Source organism: Bombina bombina, chromosome 10 (assembly GCF_027579735.1).
Source record: "Bombina bombina isolate aBomBom1 chromosome 10, aBomBom1.pri, whole genome shotgun sequence".
Classification (NCBI taxonomy): Eukaryota; Metazoa; Chordata; class Amphibia; order Anura; family Bombinatoridae; genus Bombina; species Bombina bombina.
In genome coordinates, this window is record NC_069508.1 from 104,948,176 (window position 1) to 104,969,042 (window position 20,867).

The 20,867-nt window shown below is 37.5% G+C and overlaps 1 protein-coding gene across 2 annotated transcripts in view; it reads left to right on the plus strand.

Annotated features, from left to right (window-relative positions):
* The window catches only part of SEC16B (SEC16 homolog B, endoplasmic reticulum export factor), a 602,132-nt gene that overhangs the window by 189,288 nt on the left and 391,977 nt on the right, over window positions 1-20,867 (plus strand). For both annotated transcript variants that reach the window (XM_053693298.1, XM_053693299.1), the window contains exon 12: window positions 8,926-9,157. In XM_053693298.1, the coding sequence (XP_053549273.1) occupies window positions 8,926-9,157 (232 nt within the window). The remainder of the gene's footprint in view (window positions 1-8,925; window positions 9,158-20,867) is intronic.

Genomic DNA, 20,867 nt, shown 5'->3' on the forward strand with positions numbered 1-20,867 from the left:
AAGTGCAAAGTATCCTATACCTAGAAGACAAAAAAGCACTTACCTGCAGTCTAGCTGTCCGGCAGGAAGACAGCTCACAAGGCGTAACTAACTCTGGCTTTCTACACTTAGGGCAGCAATATGTTAGTAAACAAAGTAAGCACCAACTTACAACTTCCTAACTGCTTAAAAGCCACCACTACTCTGCAGCAGAGATTGACATGGACTAGAGCTATACCCAAATTCTTGCTTGCAGGGAAACAATCCCCATAAAGGATTTAATTTCTTCAGACACCAAAACTTCACCTCCTCCATTGACAGAGGCAAAGAGAATGACTGGGGATTATGGGAAGGGGAATGATATTTAACAGCTTTTGCTGTGGTGCTCTTTTCTGCCTCCTGCTGGACAGGATATATATACCCACTAGTAACTGATGACGTTGTGGACTCACCATATCTTAGGAAAGAAATGTTATCTATATGTCAAACATGAACTAACACCCTCTAGCTGTGAAAAACTGTCCAAATGCACTGAGATAAGAGGTGGCCTTTAATGGCTCAAAAATTAGCATATGAGCCTACCTAGGTTTAGCTTTCAACAAAGAATACCACAACAAAATAGCAAAATTGATGATAAAAGTAAATTGTTGTTTAAAATTGCATTCCCTATCTGTACCATGAAAGTTTAATTTTCACTAGACTGTCCCTGAGTGTTCATACATCATTCATTTGAACCAATGCACATATTTTATTTTTTGTGTTCCTGCAAATGAGATTCTTTTTAAAATGTCTTGTTTTGACATTCTTTCATAATCCAGAGAGTTATTAGTCTCTTCACTGGCATTAGCACTTGTACGTCGCTAAGGATATCAGGAGCTCTAATCACCTTTTGTCCATTACTGTCGCTCAAGAAATCAGTAACTTTTTTTGGCCATTTGGTTTTGTTCTGTGATCTGTGTGGCTTATAAATTTAGGGTGAAAGCTAATTTGTTTAAATCTTGACTTTTTAACGTTAGAAACCTATAATAAAACACTTTTAAGATGGTGACTCTACAAGCAAATCCCTAGTTATAAATTAGATAGAGCTGAGCAAGTAAAGTTGCTGCTGCTGAAATAACCAGTATCAGTATTCATTTTTAAAGATAAAATGAAATGAGATCTGTACAAATTGTTAAAAATATTTTTCTTTTTTATGACACAATGAGTGCACGGATCATCTTAATTACTAATGGGATATTCACCTCCTGGTCAGCAGGAGGCGGCAAATAGAACCACAGCAAAGCTGTTAAATAGCTCCTCTCTTTCCTCCCACTCCAGTCATTCTCTTTGCCTACGTCAGTGATAGGAAGTGGTAAAGTGAGGTGTTAGATTAGATTCTTCAATCAAGAGTTTATTATTTTTAAAGTACGGCAAGATTGTGCTGCTTTGTCCTAGGGTGTAGCCGTAGTCCATTTCAGTCTCTTCAGTAGATCAGTGGTGGCTTTAGAGCAATGGGAACTTGTGGGACATAATTCTCACTGCGCCTCCCATATTTCATGCTGCCCTAATCTCCTATAGTCTGAGTAATATGACTCAGTCTTTTGTTTCTCCACAGGTCGATGTGAGTAAGAGGACCTCTCAAACCTGTGAACTCCCTTGCTGTCAGGCAGTAATTTGAGGTAAGTGCTACTTTTTATTTTCTGGGGCAGGAGAAACTCAGAAGGAAGTAAGCACATTTATAGGTACCTTACACACAATATAAAGCAAAAAGGGGACTTTATTGTGGATTATAAACTCTCTTAGTCTGGAGAGGACTGTGCATATGCAGGGAAAGATCGTTTCACTTATGGCTCTGGTTTTTTTTTTCTTCTACTGAGGGGTTAAAAATTCCCTGGGAGAAAACTTTTGCTTTTGGCTACGCCCATCTCACTGACTGTGCGCCACTTCTCTGCGCCTCAGTCTGGTGAACATATCGAGCAGGGTTTGTCTATGTTTGTCTAGGAACGCATGGTCCGTGCTAGACATGCGTTGCTAGGACTGGGCAGTGACGAAATTCCTCTGCTGCAATAACGGATCGTCTGCTGCGTAGAGGACAGATAATCTTCTCCTTGTCAGTGAGGTAGGCGCCTCAGCAGTGTAGCTGAGGTGTGGACGTGTGTTAGTGATCTCAATTATTGTTTTTGCTAGTCTACACAAACTGCAGTAAAATAGTTACCGTTTAAATTTAAAGAAACAGTAATGTTTTTTTGAATTTGATATTTTTAATAAATTTTAAGATTTTTATTTAATAATTTGTCAATTGTGAACCAGTATGGATCAAGGGGCTTTGCAAAATGTTCCTTTCTCCTTGTGTTTTAATGCCATTGTGGAACCACCAATACCTTTCTGTCCCTCATGTATTGAGAGGACATTAAGTTATAAGGAAAATATTTTTTCTGAGCCATCTTCTTCTAAAGCGGATGTTGTCCAGGAGTCTAATGATGAGGTACAATATATGCTGCAGCTTTCTCCTCAAGCGTCCCAAATTTTACAGCCCTCACAAGCAGTGCCCTGCGCCTCCTCTCTAGCTCCCGCTGGAGTTACTTTAAGGGACATCGCATCTCTCATGTCTTCTACAATTTCTGATGCGCTGTCTGCTTTTCCAATGTTGCAGGGAAAGCGTAAGAATCAGTAAGCAAGGTTTCTGATGCAATTGTTGCGGTTTCAGAGGTCCCCTCTCAGAAGCCTGAGGAGGAGGATGCCGTTGTACCATCTGAAGGTGAAATTTCAGATTCAGAAAGTGTAATTCCTCTTGCTTCCTCTTCCACTCAAAAAAGAAATAAATTTAACAGGCAAGCATAAATTTTCTTTTTATGAAATTTACTTGTAAAAACACACACATGACACTCCTGGGTGATATGGCACACTCCATCTAAAGCAGGGGTGGGCAGACTTTTGCAAGGCAAGGGCTACCTCAAATTTTATTCCAAGTGACGTGGTCACCAAACTAAAAAAAAAAAAAACACCAGTCGCTGGCTGAAAATTATATTTTTGACACACATAGGACCTGCTGGCTGAAAATTTTATTTTTGCCACAAATAGGACCTGCTGGTTGAACATTTTATTTTTGCCTCAAATAGGACCTGCTGGCTGAAAATTGTATTTTTTTCCACAAATAATACAGGTTTAAAAATCAGCGGCAATCTTTAATAATAAATACAGCCGTGCTCTTTACTCTCTGCGAGCGATCTCTCTTTACGTCACGGTGGGACCATCAAGCAACCTTATCTGTGTACCACGTCTGCGTATGAATAAGTAGTCTCACAATCAAGACAGCTCTAGTCTAGGGATAGCGGAGTAGTCAAGCCTGGAACACATGGGAAACCCACAGCTTAGGTACAACGATGACAATGAACTATCTCAGCCAATCATAGACAGACTCATTCTACAAAGTAATTTTATTGGCTGGACGCCATGTCAGGTTGATTAGAGGGCAGGTCCTGTTGGCTGCTCTCCATCGGTTCGCTACTAGCTGAAGACTACTGCAAATAGTTGGGACAGTGACAGGACCTGCAGGCTCTGTACCGCCTTACACAGCAACCAGAGACTGGTATAGCAGCAACAGCACTGACTTTTTTGGTGACAACAAATTCTGGGGACAGAAAGCTGCAGAAACTAGCACAAAGTATAGCTAATATTAGTGTGTCAGAGAAAGTATCAGAGAGCAGCATCAAAGCCCGGTACAGAGTAAAAGAACCTGAGGGGGAGTAACAGACCCTGGGGAAAAAAGCAACACCAGACCATTCACCCAGCAGAGCCTGGTGACAAGTAACGGGGGACAGAACTAAAAAGTAGCAGCAGAATATCAGACAAAGCGGGACCTGAAACTACCAAACCCAGGGATACCGAGCAGCATCTCAGCCTGGTGCATGAAGAGTCTGTACTATGGACTGACCGCTCTTGAGATACAAAGTAGGAGAATTTGGGGCAGGCAGTAACCAAAGCTGGGGCAGCGAGTTCAGCTACAGCCGCGTCGCGCATGCTAAAGTACACTTACCGCCGTCATAGACTCATAGCCGATTTCAAAAGTCTGCATAAGAGAAACATTTCTCATACATCTACGGTGGCAAAGCTCTTCACTCAGAATCTAGATGTGTGAGAAATATTTCTCTTATTATGCAGACTTTTGAAAACTTCCAGGGGGTCACCTCAATATTCACTCGCGGTCCACTGGTAGACCGTGATCTACCTCTTGCCCACCCCTGATCTAAAGCATTTCACACTAATAAACACATTTAATTAAAGACTCCCTTTAAAGGGACACTAAACCCATATTTTTTTCTTTCATGATTCAGATAGAGCATGCAATTTTAAGCAACTTACTCCTATTATCAATGTTTCTTCATTATCTTGCTATCTTTATTTAAAAAGCAGGAATGTGATGCATAGGAGCGAGACCATTTTTGGTTGAGAACCTGGGTTATGCTTGCTTATTGGTGGGTAAATGTAAGCCTCCAATAAGCAAGCGCTATCCATGGTGCTGAACCTAAAATGGGCTGGCGGCTAAGATTTACATTCCTGCTTTTAAAATAAAGATAGCAAGAGAACGAAGAAAAATTGATAATAGGAGTAAATTAGAAAGTTGCTTGATTCAGACAGAGCATGCGATCTTAAGCAACTTTCTAATTTACTCCTATTATGAATTTTTCTTCGTTCTCTTGCTATCTTTATTTGAAAAAGTAGGCATCTAAGGTTTTTTGATTCAGACTTTGGACAGCACTTTTTTTATTGGTGGATGAATTTATCCACCAATCAGCAAGGACAACCCAGGTTGTTCACCAAAAATGTGCCAGCATCTAAACTTACATTCTTGCATTTCAAATAAAGATACCAAGAGAATGAAGACATTTTGATAATAGGAGTAAATTAGAAAGTTGCTTAAAATGTCATTCTCTATCTGAATCACAAAAGAAAACAATTGGGTATAGTGTCCCTTTAAAACTTCTTGCTCTATCTGAACCGTGAAAGAAAAAATGTGGGTTCAGTGTCCCTTTAAGATAGAGACGCCAAACATTTAAACCTTAGGCTCCTCTCATGGGAGTAAAGTGTCTTCTATATTAAAATCGTTGTACTTATCCAGTTTTTAACCATGACTATCTAATTTTGTTATTAAGGTTTATTTCCAAAACCGTACACAGTTTTACAAAACCAAAAAGATGTTGAAGCACTTAAAAGTGCTGCAGCATAGCTGAAGACCTACAGTATATGTAAAAAAAGATGTTTTACTTCAAAATTTCCTCAGTAGCCACATTTAATTGGAAAGGGACTTTAGATAGCCAATCAGGATGCTAGTCCCGGGAATGGCAAGGGAGCCTATCTCTAGTTTGTGCAGGGACTGTCATGTAAGTTTTTTTTATTATATACTATATTATATCTTGTGAGATTTCAGTGAAATTCTATGAGATCACAGTAAAGCGAAATATGAAGTAAGCACTGGTGAAGCTGATTGGCCGTTTTTTTTTTCTCAACATGAAGCTAACAGTAGCTGAAGGATAACTTGTTACAGGGCACTTACTACTGGGAGCTGAATTAATTTTGAGGTAAATTATCCTTTTTATATAGAGATGTTCTAGTGATATGTTTGTGTCAGCTTTTAACGGTTATACTGCATCACTTTCAAGTGATTTAGCATATGGTTATTATGTCCCTTTTAAAGGGACACTAAAGTAAAAATTAAACTTTCACGATTTAGATTTAATAATGAAAGTAAATAGGACATTTATTTAAAGGGACAGTCAAGTCCAAAAAAAACTTTCATGTTTTAAATAGGGCATGTAATTTTAAACAACTTTCCAATTTACTTTTATCACCAATTTTGCTTTGTTCTCTTGGTATTCTTAGTTGAAAGCTAAACCTAGGAAGGCTCAAATTATAATTTCTAGGCCCTTGAAGGACACCTCTTATCACATGCTTTTTTATTTGTTTTTCACAACAGGGGAGAGCTAGTTCATGTGAGCCATATAGATAACATTGGGATCACGTCCGTGGCTTGTGGTAGAAACTGCACTAATTGGCTAAAATGAAAGTCAATAGATAATAAATAAAAAGTCATGTGATCAGGGGGCTGTCAGAAGATGCCTAAATACAAGGTAATCACAGAGGTAAAAAGTATATTAATATAACTGTGTTGGTTATGCAAAACTGGGGAATGGGTAATAAAGGGATTGTCTATCTTTTTAAACAACAAAAATTCTGGTGTTGACTATATGCTCAGTGTGAATTCTGAATGAAAAAAAGTTTTTCATGTCCCTTTAAAGAGACATTTTAGTCAACTTTTTTTATTATTTCTTTTGAAAAAGAGCAAAATGTATTTCATTTATTTGTGGACGTACTGTAGTTGTTTTTACCGGCCATTGAAGATTAGTTGGAAGTACAAAATCAACACTGCAGTAATAGTTTCAATTAAAATTCACACAGCCTTCACTTATTATTATTATTATCGGTTATTTATAGAGCGCCAACAGATTCCGCAGCGCTTTTTTGACAAATGTATAGTGCCGCTGTTTCATATGCATGACAGCACATTTTTGAGTTCACTTTCCCTTTAAAGGGAGAATAAACACCTTGTAATTACAAGACATTTCTGTTGTCTTGCCATAGAATAACATATCACCCAAGTCTACGCATTTTGTTATAAATTAGAGTTTGCTGCAATTTGTTTTTCAGTAAGTTCACAGTTCACAAGGTTATCCATGCGTTGTTTTGCATTTGTTTTCTGCTAAAATCTAATTATGAAAAGCAGGATTAGCAGTGTGTATTTTCATCCCAGAGAATTAGAAAATCCACAATTTTCAGAGCTAAATTACATGAAATTGGAAGGGAATAAATATTTAAAGTACACTGCAAAGTTGTTTTACTTCATATAACTAATATATTTTATTTACAAATCTCAACATGTTTACTGTCCCGGTAGTGAATTGCAGCTCCTAAACATACCTATGTCTACTTTTCAACAAAGGATACCAAGAGAACAAAGCAAATCAGATAATTAAATTATATTAGAAAGTTTGTTTAAAATTGCATGCTCTATCCGATTGAAAGTTCAATTCTGACTTTACGGTCCCTTTAAAGGATTATGAAGCCCAAAACATGTCTTTTGTGATTCAGGCAGAGCATATACATAAAAATAAATCTAATTTTTCTTCTATTATCAAATGTTGTTGAAAAGATACATAGGTAGGTCTCTGGAGCACACCATGACGTACCATAGTGCTGCCATCTAGTGCTCTTGCAAATGGATAACATTCCTGCAAAGACATGTGCACGCTCCAAAGATCACGTCCATGCTTTTTAACAAAAGAAACCAAAAAGAACCAAGAAAGTTTGATAATAGAAGTACATTAGAAAGTTCTTTAAAATTGTATGCTCTATCTAAATTATGAAAGAAAGAAAAAATGGGTTTCATGTCCCTTTAACTATTATGAAGACACATCAACCTTTCTTGGGGAGTGGAACACAGCTTTCATGTTTTTAGTAAATGTATATTATAGGGCTGCACGAATAATCGCATGATGCGAATAAACGCGATTATCCTCAGATGTGGCTGTACTGAATTGATTTGTATGTGCTTTCTTGCAAACCAGCTCCGTCTAGTGGTTGCTTTTAGCACACATTTGTAAAATAGCTGTTTTCACTTTCTACAAACGTGTTCTGTTTGTGATTTTAGTAGCAGCCGATCACTCTATATCTAAAGGCATGGCTGCCAAAAAGGCTAAAACTGCAGTCCCCTCTGCTAGCTAGCTGCTGGGTTAACTGCATTTACAATGCATTTGATATCAGCAAGGCACAGCATTTCTGAAAGGAGCAGCCCCTACCCACCCCTACTGCTATATGCCTGTATTGGATTCCTGGACAGGAGCAGGGCTCATTATCAGTCAAGATAAAATGTTTGAAAAAAGAAGAAAAAATAAATAAATATATATAACTATATTGTAATGTTTTATTTCCCTTAAACATATATTGTATGGCGGTTTGAATCTTTAGTTTAAAGGGACAGTTTACACCAAAATTGTTATTGTTTAATAAGATAGATAATGCATTTACTAACCATTCCTCAGCTTTCAACAACCAACATTGTTATATTAATATACTTTATAACATTTAAACCTCTAAATTTCTACCTGTTTCTAAGCCACTACAGACAGCCTCTTATCACATGCTTTTTTATTTGCTTTTCACACCCCTTGAGCTATTTAAGAGTCAGCACAACACAGCACTAATTGTCTAAAATGCAAGTCAATAGATAATAAATAAAAAGTCATGTGATCAGGGGGCTGTCAGAGGATGCTTAGATACAAGGTAAAAAGTATATTAATATAACAGTGTTGGTTATGCAAAACTGGGGAATGGGTAATAAAGGGATTATCTATCTTTTACAACAATAATAATTCTGGTGTAGACTGTCTTTTTAATATTCCTTTAAAGTGAAGGTCCATTTTGATGAATCAAAATTGACATTTCACACATTTTCTTCAAAAACTTATCTTTTAATTCTGGCAGCTGCTCCAGCACTTCCTCCGCCCGTCGCAAGCTGTATTCGCGGGTCCAAAATGACGAATCCGGCTTCCTCCAATCAAGGCGTTGCATCAGGCCAAAATTCCCCTGGGGGGAAGCCGTGATTGGAGGAAGCCGGGTTCATCATTTCTGACGTCTGCAGAGGCTTCCGACGGCCGGGGGAATCGCTGGAGCTGCTGCAAGGATTAAAAGGTACGTTTTTGAAGAAAAGAGTTGAAATGTCAATTTTGATGAATTAAAGTGCCCTTGTTTTTAATAGGATTATTAAAAACCGGGCACTAATTCATCAAAATTGACCTTCACTTTAATGATGCACATTACATGTTAGGTGTTTGCAGCTACCTGCATATTACTTTTTTCTTGGTTAGTGGTTCTTATAGTAAGGAACTTACTTCTGCCCTATGTTTCATTTAGTGTATTGCTGGGTCAGATGTGGCTGAGCTCCTCCTCCAGAACTGCAAACGTGATAGATACCAAAGAGAACAACCCAAAACCAACCTCATCAACCTGGATATGGAGCCACCACTGATGATGGACGTTGGACCAGTGGATCTACTGACTGGGGAGATGCCTTCTGCTGAAGAGACCTCTGCACAGGCGGTGGAGAAGTATACCAGACTGTTGTTCTTTGGCCGTAAAAAAGCAAGTTATTGTATTGAAGTATTCTCAGGTGCTTTGTAGATCTCTGCCCACCACAATTATAGGGACAGAAAACCCATTTTTATTTCATGACTCAAATACAACATACAATAGCAAATAACATTGCAGTTTACTTACATTATCAAATGTGCTTAATTCTCTTGGTATATTTTGTTAAAGGAGCAGCAATGAACCATTGGTAGCTATCTGAACACATAGGGTGAGCCACTGATAAGAGGCATATATGTGCAGCCACAAATCAACAGCTAGTTCCCAGTAGGGCATTGCTGCTTCTAGGCCTACCTAGGTGTGTTTTGCAACAAAGGATACCAAAAGAATGAAGCAAATGAGATAATAGAAGTAAATTGGAAAGTTGCTTTGAAATTGCATGTTTTATCTAGTAACATAGTTACTGTCCCTTTAATGAGCAATAAAAGGCAAACCCTCACTATTATCCATCCTACAAAAGTTGTAAAAGTGTTGTGTAAATGGTATATTCTTACTTACCATGTTTAAAACTAGTTGGCAGAAACCAAGAAGTCGTCTAATGAAATATAATGTAATATCACCTTGTTTGCTGTAATTGTTTTTCAGTAGCCAAACTCCAGCCACCTCTTGACTTATTTGTATTGAGCCAATCTAGATTGCTACCGGAGTAGACACAGCTAGCTAGCTATTGTCATTGGGCAAGATTACAAGTTTTGCGGTATGGTGCGGTATGGTGCGGTACGGCTATACTGCTGAAAAATTGTCCATTGCGGAATATGCAGGTCTCCCATATTACAATTTGCTGCGGTACAGCTATACCGCAAGCGTTTTAGCCTTTACGCAACTCTCCATTCCGCACTCAAAAAATTACTTTTGAGTGCGGGATTTCTATTGCGCCGTATTACAAGTTGTTCGGTCAGGCTTATAACGCTAGCATTATAGTCTATAACGCAACGATCCATTCTGCGATCTGAGACCAGTAGTTATGGATTTTGCAAACGACTTTACAATTTACTTCTGATATCAAATTTGCTTAGCTCTCTTGGTATCATTTATTGAAGAGTAAAACTAGGAAGGCTCATAAGAGATCAGGCATGTGTCTTTAGTATTGCAGTAGTGTTTTGCAACATTATTTGTAGCTTTGTTATACATTGTGACACGTGCACACTCCTGAGCTTTTTAAGCCTACCTAGTTTTACTCATCAATAAATGATACCAAGAGAACTAAGCAAATTTGATAGCAGAAGTAAATTGGAAAGTTGATTGAAATTGCATGCTCTATCTGAATCATGAAAGTTTAATTTTAACTTTACTATCCCTTTAAATGGCAGGAAACGATAGAGAATTCTTATTTTAAAGGACCAGTCAACACAGTAGATTTGCATAATCGACAAATGCAAGATAACAAGACAATGCAATAGCACTTTGTCTGAACTTCAAATGAGTAGTAGATTTTTTTTCTGACAGTTTTAAAAGTTATGTCTTTTTCCACTCCCCCTGTACCATGTGACAGCCATCAGCTAATCACAAATGCATACACGTACCATGTGACAGCCATCAGCCAATCACAAATGCATACACGTACCATGTGACAGCCATCAGCCATTCCCAAATGCATACACACTTATTCTTGCACATGCTCAGTAGGAGCTGATGACTAAAAAAGTTTAAATATAAAAAGACTGTGCACATTTTGATAATGGAAGTAAATTGGAAAGTTGTATAAAATGGCATGCTCTATCTGAATAATGAAAGTTTACTTTTGATTGAGTGTCCCTTTAAGTAGATTGCAAAGCTGTTGTACTATGCATAATTAAAACATTATTTTACAATGTCAATTTAAATATTTTGTATTACAATGTCAAATTGTTTACTGTCTCTTTAAAACCCCCATGTTGGAAAGCAGTGAATCAGTCCTATGTTATTTAACTGTAATATAATAATGCAGCTGCCTTAGAATGTAGCATAAAAGGCTATGAAAAGAGAGAGCAACTGGGACAGAGAGAGAGAGGAGTACAGATGGCAGAACAGAACTCTATATTCTAATTCTTAGGAAGAGCTTATTAAATGATTCATCTGCAAAAGATCCCTTAGACTTTAATGGTGAATTTTACCTTTAAAAGCTTTTATAAAGGTTTGGAATATACCCAAGAGAATCTGAAAGAAGCTGTAGACCAGAAAAAAGTACAGAATAGAAAATCAGAAATAAATGCGCTGGCGCGAGGCAGCATGAAAGCAAAAGGAAGGTATAACAAGCTATTCTTGACTGTTCACTTAAAGCCTGTTACAAAACAGTAAATGGAGAAGTACAGAACAGTTATAGAGCACAGGCAAGTCTTGGGCACTGAAGTTCAAGAGAAATGTATTGCCAGTAAAATATCTGCCTCTATGGCAAATCTGAATGATGCTTTCAGCAAACTTATAAAGCACAAAGCATCATTTATAAACAGCTGATAGATTCCTTTTATATTCAGCAGAACTGTCTTTGGGTGCAGTGAGTAAAACCTTTGTTTTTTTGACAACTAAAGCCTGTGATTTAAACATTACAGAGTTTATTATTTCACATTGCATTTTTACACCCTTTATACTTTTGTACGGATGCTACCAAGGGCTTAGACTTTGCTCAAAGTCATCATATAACGTGTATATAATGCATGCGAGTCTTTCTAACGGCCTTAAAGGGATTGATCACAATAAATTGTTTGATAATTATCAGCATGTTAAACGGACAGTCTACTTCAATATTTTTATTGTTTAAAAAGATAGGTAATCCCTTTACTACCCATTCCCCAGTTTTGCATAACCAGCACGGTTATATTAATATACTTTTTACCTCTGTGATTACCTTGTATCTAAGCCTCTGCAGACTTCCCCCTTATTTCAGTTCTTTGGACAGACTTGCATGTTAGCCAATCAGTGCTGACTCCTAAGTAACTCCACAGGAGTAAACGCAGTGTTATCTATATGGCACACATGAACCAACACCCTCTAGCTGTGAAAACTGTTAAATGAACTGAAATAAGAGGCGGCTTCAAGGGCTTAGAAATTAGCATATGAGCCTACCTAGGTTTAATTTTCAACAAAAGAATACCAAGAGAACAAAGCAAATTTAATGATAAAAGTAAATATAAAAGTTGTTTAAAATGACACTCACTATCTGAATCATGACAGTTTAATTTTGACTTGACTGTCCCTTTAAGACCTGCCGATGACCCGTTTTTGATGTCAACACTATCACAGTCAGCCATTTTTTTTAAATTGTTTATTGGCAGCACTTTTTCATGATATTTTTGTTGAAAAGTTATTCTATACTTCAACATTTGCCAGTCTTTTACCAGGAACTATTACACTAATAAAACAAGGACCACTGTGCTGATAATACCCCTGTTCAAATTCGTAAGAGGGACATACACATAATTCTGTATGGTTTTGGAGTATTACAGGTTTATTGCACATAGATCACCTATTAGCATCACTACACACTATTAAAAGGGACCAATAAACAATACAGGCCCTTCAACCTGTGATGTAATCATCAATCATGCACATTTTGTTTTTCAATTGCAAAATTGTAGATTAAAGGGACTGTTAAAAAATTAAACTGTCATGATTGAGACAGGGCATATCATTTTAAACAACTTTCCAATTTACAGATATCATTGAATTTGCTTTGATCTCTTGGTATTCTTTGTTTAAAACTAAACCTAGTAGGCTCATATGCTAATTTCTAAGCCTTTGAAGGCCGCCTCTTATCTCAGTGCTTTTTTACAGTTTTTCACATTTAGACAGCGCTATTTCCACTTCCGTGGAGTTATTTATGAGTCTGCACTGATTGGCTAAAATGCAAGTCTGTCAAAAGAACAGAAATAAGGGGGCAGTCTGCAGAGGTTTAGATACAAGGTAATCACATAGGTAAAAAGTGTATTAAAGGGACACTGAACCCAACATTTTCTTTCATGATTCAGACAGAGCATGCAATTTTAAGCAACTTTCTAATTTACTCCTTTTATAAATTTTTCTTTGTTCTCTTGGTATCTTTATTTGAAAAAGCAGGAATGTAAGTTTATGAGCCAGTCCATTTTTGGTTCAGCACCCTGGATAGCTCTTGCTGATTGGTGGCTGCATTTATCCACCAATCAGCAAGTGCGACCCAGCTGCTAAACCAAAGATGGTCCGGCTCATAAGCTTACTTTCCTCTTTTTTCAAATAAATATAGCAAGAGAATGAAGAAAAAATTATAATAGGTGTAAATTAGAAAGTTGCTTAAAATTGCATGCTCTGTCTGAATCATGAAAGAAAATGTTGGGTTCAGTGTCCCTTTAATATAACAGTATTGGTTGTGCAAAACTAGGCCATGGATAACAAAGGGATTATCTTTTTACACAATAAATATTTTCAAGTAGACTGTCCCTTTTAATAAAGCACTATTGTTGTTTTAGGGAGAGGGGGGTAACACTTTTGTAAATGACTATCTGTCTAAAACAAGTGTTGATTGTGATAAACCCCTCCTTCTTTCTGGCCTTGAGGGTAATTGGCTACACCCAGGAGATGCAATCCTAGGAAACAAGCGCTCAAGGTGGCACTGAAAACAAATTCTCTGGCACCTTTGGCTACCACAGTACTGCTATATCTGCTACAATTGTAACGCTTAATAATGTATTTCTTTATGATGAAATCCACAATAGATTATCAAATTAAGCATTGATTGCTAATCTCTATTAATAAAAAATACTTTAATTAACATCCCTTTAAAGGGACACTGAACCCAAATTTTTTTTTTCATGATTCAGATAGAGCATGCCATTTTAAGCAACTTTCTAATTTACTCTGATTATCAATTTTTCTTTGTTCTCTTGCTATCTTTATTTTAAAAGCAGGAATGTAAATCTTAGCAGCCAGCCCATTTTAGGTTCAGCACCATGGATAGCGCTTGCTTATTGGAGGCTTACATTTACCCACCAATAAGCAAGCATAACCCAGGTTCTCAACCAAAAATGGGCCGGCTCCTATGCATCACATTCCTGCTTTTTAAATAAAGATAGCAAGAGAACAAAGAACATTTGATAATAGGAGTAAATTAGAAAGTTTCTTAAAATTGCTGCTCTATCTGAATCATGAAAGAAAAAAATTGGGTTCAGTGTCCCTTTAAATTTAAAAAATTGTACCATGGACACTTGTTGGTACAGTACAGTATTTTTATATATACTGTATATTTCTGTGTGCACATCAGTGTGCTTCATTCATTATCTGCCCTTATCACTACGATCGGGTTGATTGACACCCCCTGCTAGCGGCCGATTGGCTGCGAATCTGCAGGGGGCGGCATTGCACCAGCAGTTCACAAGAACTGTTGGTGCAATGATAAATGCCAACAGCGTAGGCTGTCAGCATTTATAAATGTGCGGCAGACATGATACGCTACATTGTATAATGTCCGCTCGCACATTGATAAATATGCCCCTTGGTCCCATCCCCTCTCCAAACTTTCCCTTTTTACAGATGTAAATATTCCAAAACCCACCAATCAAGCAGTTACTGAGCCTATCTAGATATGCTTTTCAGCAAAGAATATCAAGAGCATGAAACCAATTAGATAATAGAAGTAAATTAGAAAGTTGTTTAAAATTGCATGCTCTTTCTAAATCATGAAAGAAAAAATTGAGTTTCATGTCCCTTTAAAGTGATTGTAAAGTATAACCCAATACAAGCCAGTATATAAATGTATTCTTTAAAATAGAGGCACTGTAATTTATTAAAAATTTGTAAGATGCTTTGTTTTTAAAAATATTTCCCACTTAAGGGACAGTCAAACCAAAATGTTATTGTTTAAACAGATAGATAACTCCTTTACTACCCATTCCCCAGCTTTGCACAGTCAACATTGTTATATTATTACACTTTATAACATTTAAACCTCTAAATGTCTGCCTGTTTCTAGGCCACTAAAGACATCACATGCTTTTTTATTAGCTTTTCACGACAGGGAAGTCCTAGTTCATGTGAGCCATATAGATAATATTGAGCTAATGCCGTGGGTTGTGGGAGACACTGTACTAATTTGCTAAAATGAAAGTCAATAGATAATAAATAAAAAGTCATGTGATCAGGGGGCTGTCAGAAGATGCTTAGATACAAGGTAATCACAGAGGTAAAAAGTATATTAATATAACCGTGTTGGCAAATTGTGCAATGGGTAATAAAGGGATTATATATCTTTTTAAACAATAACATTTTTTTGAGTTGACTGACTTATAGTAAACATACCGCCGTTCCACCACCCGCATCTCCTACTGTATTTAGGAGATTGATGACAAACCCAGCTTCCTCCAATTGTTGCATGCCCCCTTTGGCGTCCAGCTTGTGGGGCACACAACATTTGGAGGAAGCTGGATTCGTCTTCAATTGTTTTCTTTAAATTACTTTAAAGGGGTAAAATACTTACCCTAATGCACTCTAGAGAGAGAGTGCGAACCCAATCCAGTTCTTGCTAACAGGAGGCTTAGCGCTCTTGACTCCCAGGACTTGTACTAACTTTAGTGTAGGTACTGGGAGCCTAAGAGGATCGGATTAGCGCTCTCCAGAGTGCGTTAGAGTAAGTATTTACTCCTCATCTAGATATCTCTTCAACAAAGAATGCAATGAGATAAAGGTAAATGTTATAATAGAAGTAAATTGAAAACGTTTTAGAAATTGTATGCTCTGTCTGAATTACGAAAGAAAAATTGTAAGTTTCATGTCCCTTTAAGTTAAAGGAACATTAAATACATTAGAATTGCAATCAAAAAGTGCATTATAAAAATACAATACCAAGGCCCTTAGTCTAAGTTTCAAATGAGCAATAGATTTTTCTTTTTTGACTAATTTAAAAATTTCCTTTTATTTGCCAGCCCCCCTGTATCATGTGACTGCCATCAGCTAATCATAGACTCTTATACATATACACTGTGAACTCTTGCACATGCTCAGTAGACTTTGTGCTGTTAGATAATAGAAGTGATTTTGAAAGTCTCTTAAAACTGAATGCTCTATCTGAATAATTTTTTTTGTGTCCCTTTAAGGTGGTTTATTTTTATTTTGAAACTAAAAGAAAGTGCATGTGCACCACTTATCTGTGAGATACTTACTGATAAGAAAATCTTCTACAGCAACATTGTAAGACAGTGGGCTGTTTATATTTCCCAGGGGTCTCGTGAGTCGTTGATTATAATCAAAATTCATTGAAACTCATTTTACCTTGGCAAATTACATGATACCTCGTACAGCAAACATGAACCACTAGAAACAAAAAACCACTAGAAAAAACAATAAATACAATACCTGTCAATGCGTGTAATTGTAAAATGTTCGCACGTCTGTTTTGTTATGTTAAGTGCTCTCGTTGGATAGAAGAGAATTTGTCTCAGCAATCTTGCAGATGCAAAAAAGGGGGGAGTTCATGAGGCACGGTGAGCGGTTTATCCCCATTCTGTATGCTGGATTTAAAAAGAAGCTTTTGCTTGTGTGAAGTATCCTGTCTTGTGGTCTGTCACACCCACCTGTGTAATGGTCACACTGAAAAGGACCCCTAGACTGAAGAAGTATTGACCTGACCAGGACCTTGGATACAGGCTAGTCCATAATAGTCTTGCATTTTAATAAGGAGCCGGATTTATTCTTGTGAAAGATCACAAGACATCTACAGCTACACATCATTCTGAATTCCACAATTTTTTAACAATGATGTTTGTGTAAGTTTTTTTTCAGCTATATATAATTTTTTTTTATCTAAGCCAGTGGCACATCATCAAGCATAAAACCAAACAAAAAAAATCTTAGTACAGGAACGTCTGTTCTTTAGAACCTCCCCCCCCCAAAAAAAAGAAAAAAAAAGAAAAAACGGATGTACATTTTAAATGCCATTTTTTATTTGCAGCAAATGAACAATACTGCAACATCCCTTTGAAGGGACATGAAAGTTAAAGGGACATGCAATTTTAAACAACTTTCCAATTTACTTTTATCACCAATTTTGTTTTGTTCTCTTGGTATTCTTAGTTGAAAGCTAAACCTAGGAGGTTCATATGCTAATTTCTTAGACCTTGAAGGCCGCCTCTAATCTAAATGCATTTTGATAGTTTTTCACCACTAGAGGGCATTAGTTCACGTGTTTCATATAGATAACATTGAGCTCATGCACGTGAATTTACCATGGAGACAGCTCTGATTGGCTAAAATGCAAGTCTGTCAAAAGAACTGAAATAAGGGGGCAGTGTGCGGAGTCTATCTTTTAAAACAACAAACAAATCTGGTGTTGACTGTCCCTTTAACCCTTTCGTGACAGGGTTAAAGTGCCTACATCGGAACAACTGTTCCGATGTAGACAAATTGAAACTACGCGATCGTGCATACGATCGCGAGATTTCAATTATTGGATCGCATCTGGGGGGCGTCCCTACAATCCTAGGAACGCCCTCCAGACCGCGATTAAATCCCTGAAGCACAGAAGGCTTCAGGACAGCCGTTAGTTATGACGTTCCATTCCGTCATAACGGCTTTAAAGCCCAGTCTAATTATGACGGAATGGAACGGCATAACGGCTTTAAAAGGTTAAAGTTAAACGTGCATGATTAAGATAAAGCATTTATTTTTTTGTACATATCCTACACTACTGGGAAGCTAGCTGGTGATTGGTGGCTATACACATATGTCTGTTGTCATTGACTCACATGTGTTTAGCTAGCTCCCAGTATTGCATTTCTACTACTCTCTGGAGCTGATGAATGGTTTATATACAAGCAATAGTGCAAAAATAAAATACTGTAATATATTTTAGAGCATTTTCTATTTACACTTTTATATCATTTAAAGGGACATAAACGTCTATATTTTTCTTTCATGATTCGGATGAAACGCACAATTTTAAACAACTTTCTAATTTACTTCAATTATCAAATCTTTGTTTACCTGTAATCCTTTGTGGAAGAGCAGTAAGGTAAGTTCAGGAGTGTGAATGTGTCTGCAGCACTATGCTACAGCCGTTTTACAACAATGTTAGATATTAGTAAGAGCACTAGATGGCAGCACTATTTTCTGGCATGTAGTGATCCAGACATGTGCACACTACCTATCTAGATATCTCTTCAATAAAGAATAACAAGAGAACAAAGCAAATTTAATAGAAGTAAATTAGAAACTTTTTAAAAATTGTATTTTCTATCTGAATCATAAAAGAAAAACTTTGGGTTTCATGTTCCTTTGAGTATGTTGACCATGCAGTATTCTACATAATCACTGCTTAGATCAGAGCATGTGCTTATTTCTTTCATGTAAATGAAGCCTGCGCCGTATATGTAATCTCGCCCCAGATTGGCACCTATAAATAAGCCTAAATACATACAGATGGAAAACATAATTTATGTAAGAACTTACCTGATAAATTCATTTCATATTGGCAAAAGTCCATGAGCTAGTGACGTATGGGATATACAATCCTACCAGGAGGGGCAAAGTTTCCCAAACTTCAAAATGCCTATAAATACACCCCTCACCACACCCATAATTCAGTTTTACAAACTTTGCCTCCTATGGAGGTGGTGAAGTAAGTTTGTGCTAAGATTTCTACGTTGATATGCGCTTCTCAGCATTTTGAAGTACGATTCCTCTCAGAGTACAGTGAATGTCCGAGGGATGTGGAGTATCACCTATTTAATGCAATGTTTTTTCCTCACAGGGATCTATTTCATAGGTTCTCTGTTATTGGTCGTAGAGATTAATCTCCTTCCTCCCTTATTCAGATCGACGATATACTCTCATATTCTATTACCTCTACTGATAACCGTTTCAGTACTGGTTTGGCTACCTGCTATATGTGGATGGGTGTCTTTTGGTAAGTATGTTTTCATTACTTAAGACACTCTCAGCTATGGTTTGGCACTTTATGTATTAATATAAAGTTCTAAATATATGTATTTCTCCAACATAGGTGTGTCCGGTCCACGGCGTCATCCTTACTTGTGGGATATTCTCTTCCCCAACAGGAAATGGCAAAGAGCCCAGCAAAGCTGGTCACATGGTCCCTCCTAGGCTCCGCCTACCCCAGTCATTCTCTTTGCCGTTGTACAGGCAACATCTCCACGGAGATGGCTTAGAGTTTTTTAGTGTTTAACTGTAGTTTTTATTATTCAATCAAGAGTTTGTTATTTTAAAATAGTGCTGGTATGTACTATTTACTCAGAAACAGAAAAGAGATGAAGATTTCTGTTTGTATGAGGAAAATGATTTTAGCAACCGTTACTAAAATCCATGGCTGTTCCACACAGGACTGTTGAGAGGAATTAACTTCAGTTGGGGGAACAGTGAGCAGTCTCTTGCTGCTTGAGGTATGACACATTCTAACAAGACGATGTAATGCTGGAAGCTGTCATTTTCCCTATGGGATCCGGTAAGCCATGTTTATTAAGATTGTAAATAAGGGCTTCACAAGGGCTTATTAAGACTGTAGACTTTTTCTGGGCTAAATCGATTCATTATTAACACATATTTAGCCTTGAGGAATCATTTAATCTGGGTATTTTGATAAGTTTATATCGGCAGGCACTTTTTTAGACACCTTTCTCTTTAGGGGCTTTCCCAAATCATAGGCAGAGCCTCATTTTCGCGCTGGTGTTGCGCACTTGTTTTTGAGAGGCATGACATGCAGTCGCATGTGTGAGGAGCTCTGATACATAGAAAAGACTTTCTGAAGGCGTCATTTGGTATCGTATTCCCCTTTGGGCTTGGTTGGGTCTCAGCAAAGCAGACACCAGGGACTGTAAAGGGGTTAAAGTTAAAAACGGCTCCGGTTCCGTTATTTTAAGGGTTAAAGCTTCCAAATTTGGGGTGCAATACTTTTAAGGCTTTAAGACACTGTGGTGAAATTTTGGTGAATTTTGAGCAATTCCTTCATATTTTTTCGCAATTGCAGTAATAAAGTGTGTTCAGTTTAAAATTTAAAGTGACAGTAACGGTTTTATTTTAAAACGTTTTTTGTACTTTGTTATCAAGTTTATGCCTGTTTAACATGTCTGAACTACCAGATAGACTGTGTTCTGAATGTGGGGAAGCCAGAGTTCCTTCTCATTTAAATAAATGTGATTTATGTGACAATGACAATGATGCCCAAGATGATTCCTCAAGTGAGGGGAGTAAGCATGGTACTGCATCATTCCCTCCTTCGTCTACACGAGTCTTGCCCACTCAGGAGGCCCCTAGTACATCTAGCGCGCCAATACTCCTTACTATGCAACAATTAACGGCTGTAATGGATAATTCTGTCAAAAACATTTTAGCCAAAATGCACACTTATCAGCGTAAGCGCGACTGCTCTGTTTTAGATACTGAAGAGCATGACGACGCTGATAATAATGGTTCTGAAGGGCCCCTAAACCAGTCTGATGGGGCCAGGGAGGTTTTGTCTGAGGGAGAAATTACTGATTCAGGGAACATTTCTCAACAAGCTGAACCTGATGTGATTACGTTTAAATTTAAGTTGGAACATCTCCCCATTCTGCTTAAGGAGGTATTATCCACTCTGGATGATTGTGACAAGTTGGTCATCCCAGAGAAACTATGTAAAATGGACAAGTTCCTAGAGGTCCCGGGGCTCCCAGAAGCTTTTCCTATACCCAAGCGGGTGGCGGACATTGTAAATAAAGAATGGGAAAGGCCCGGTATTCCTTTCGTCCCTCCCCCCATATTTAAAAAATTGTTTC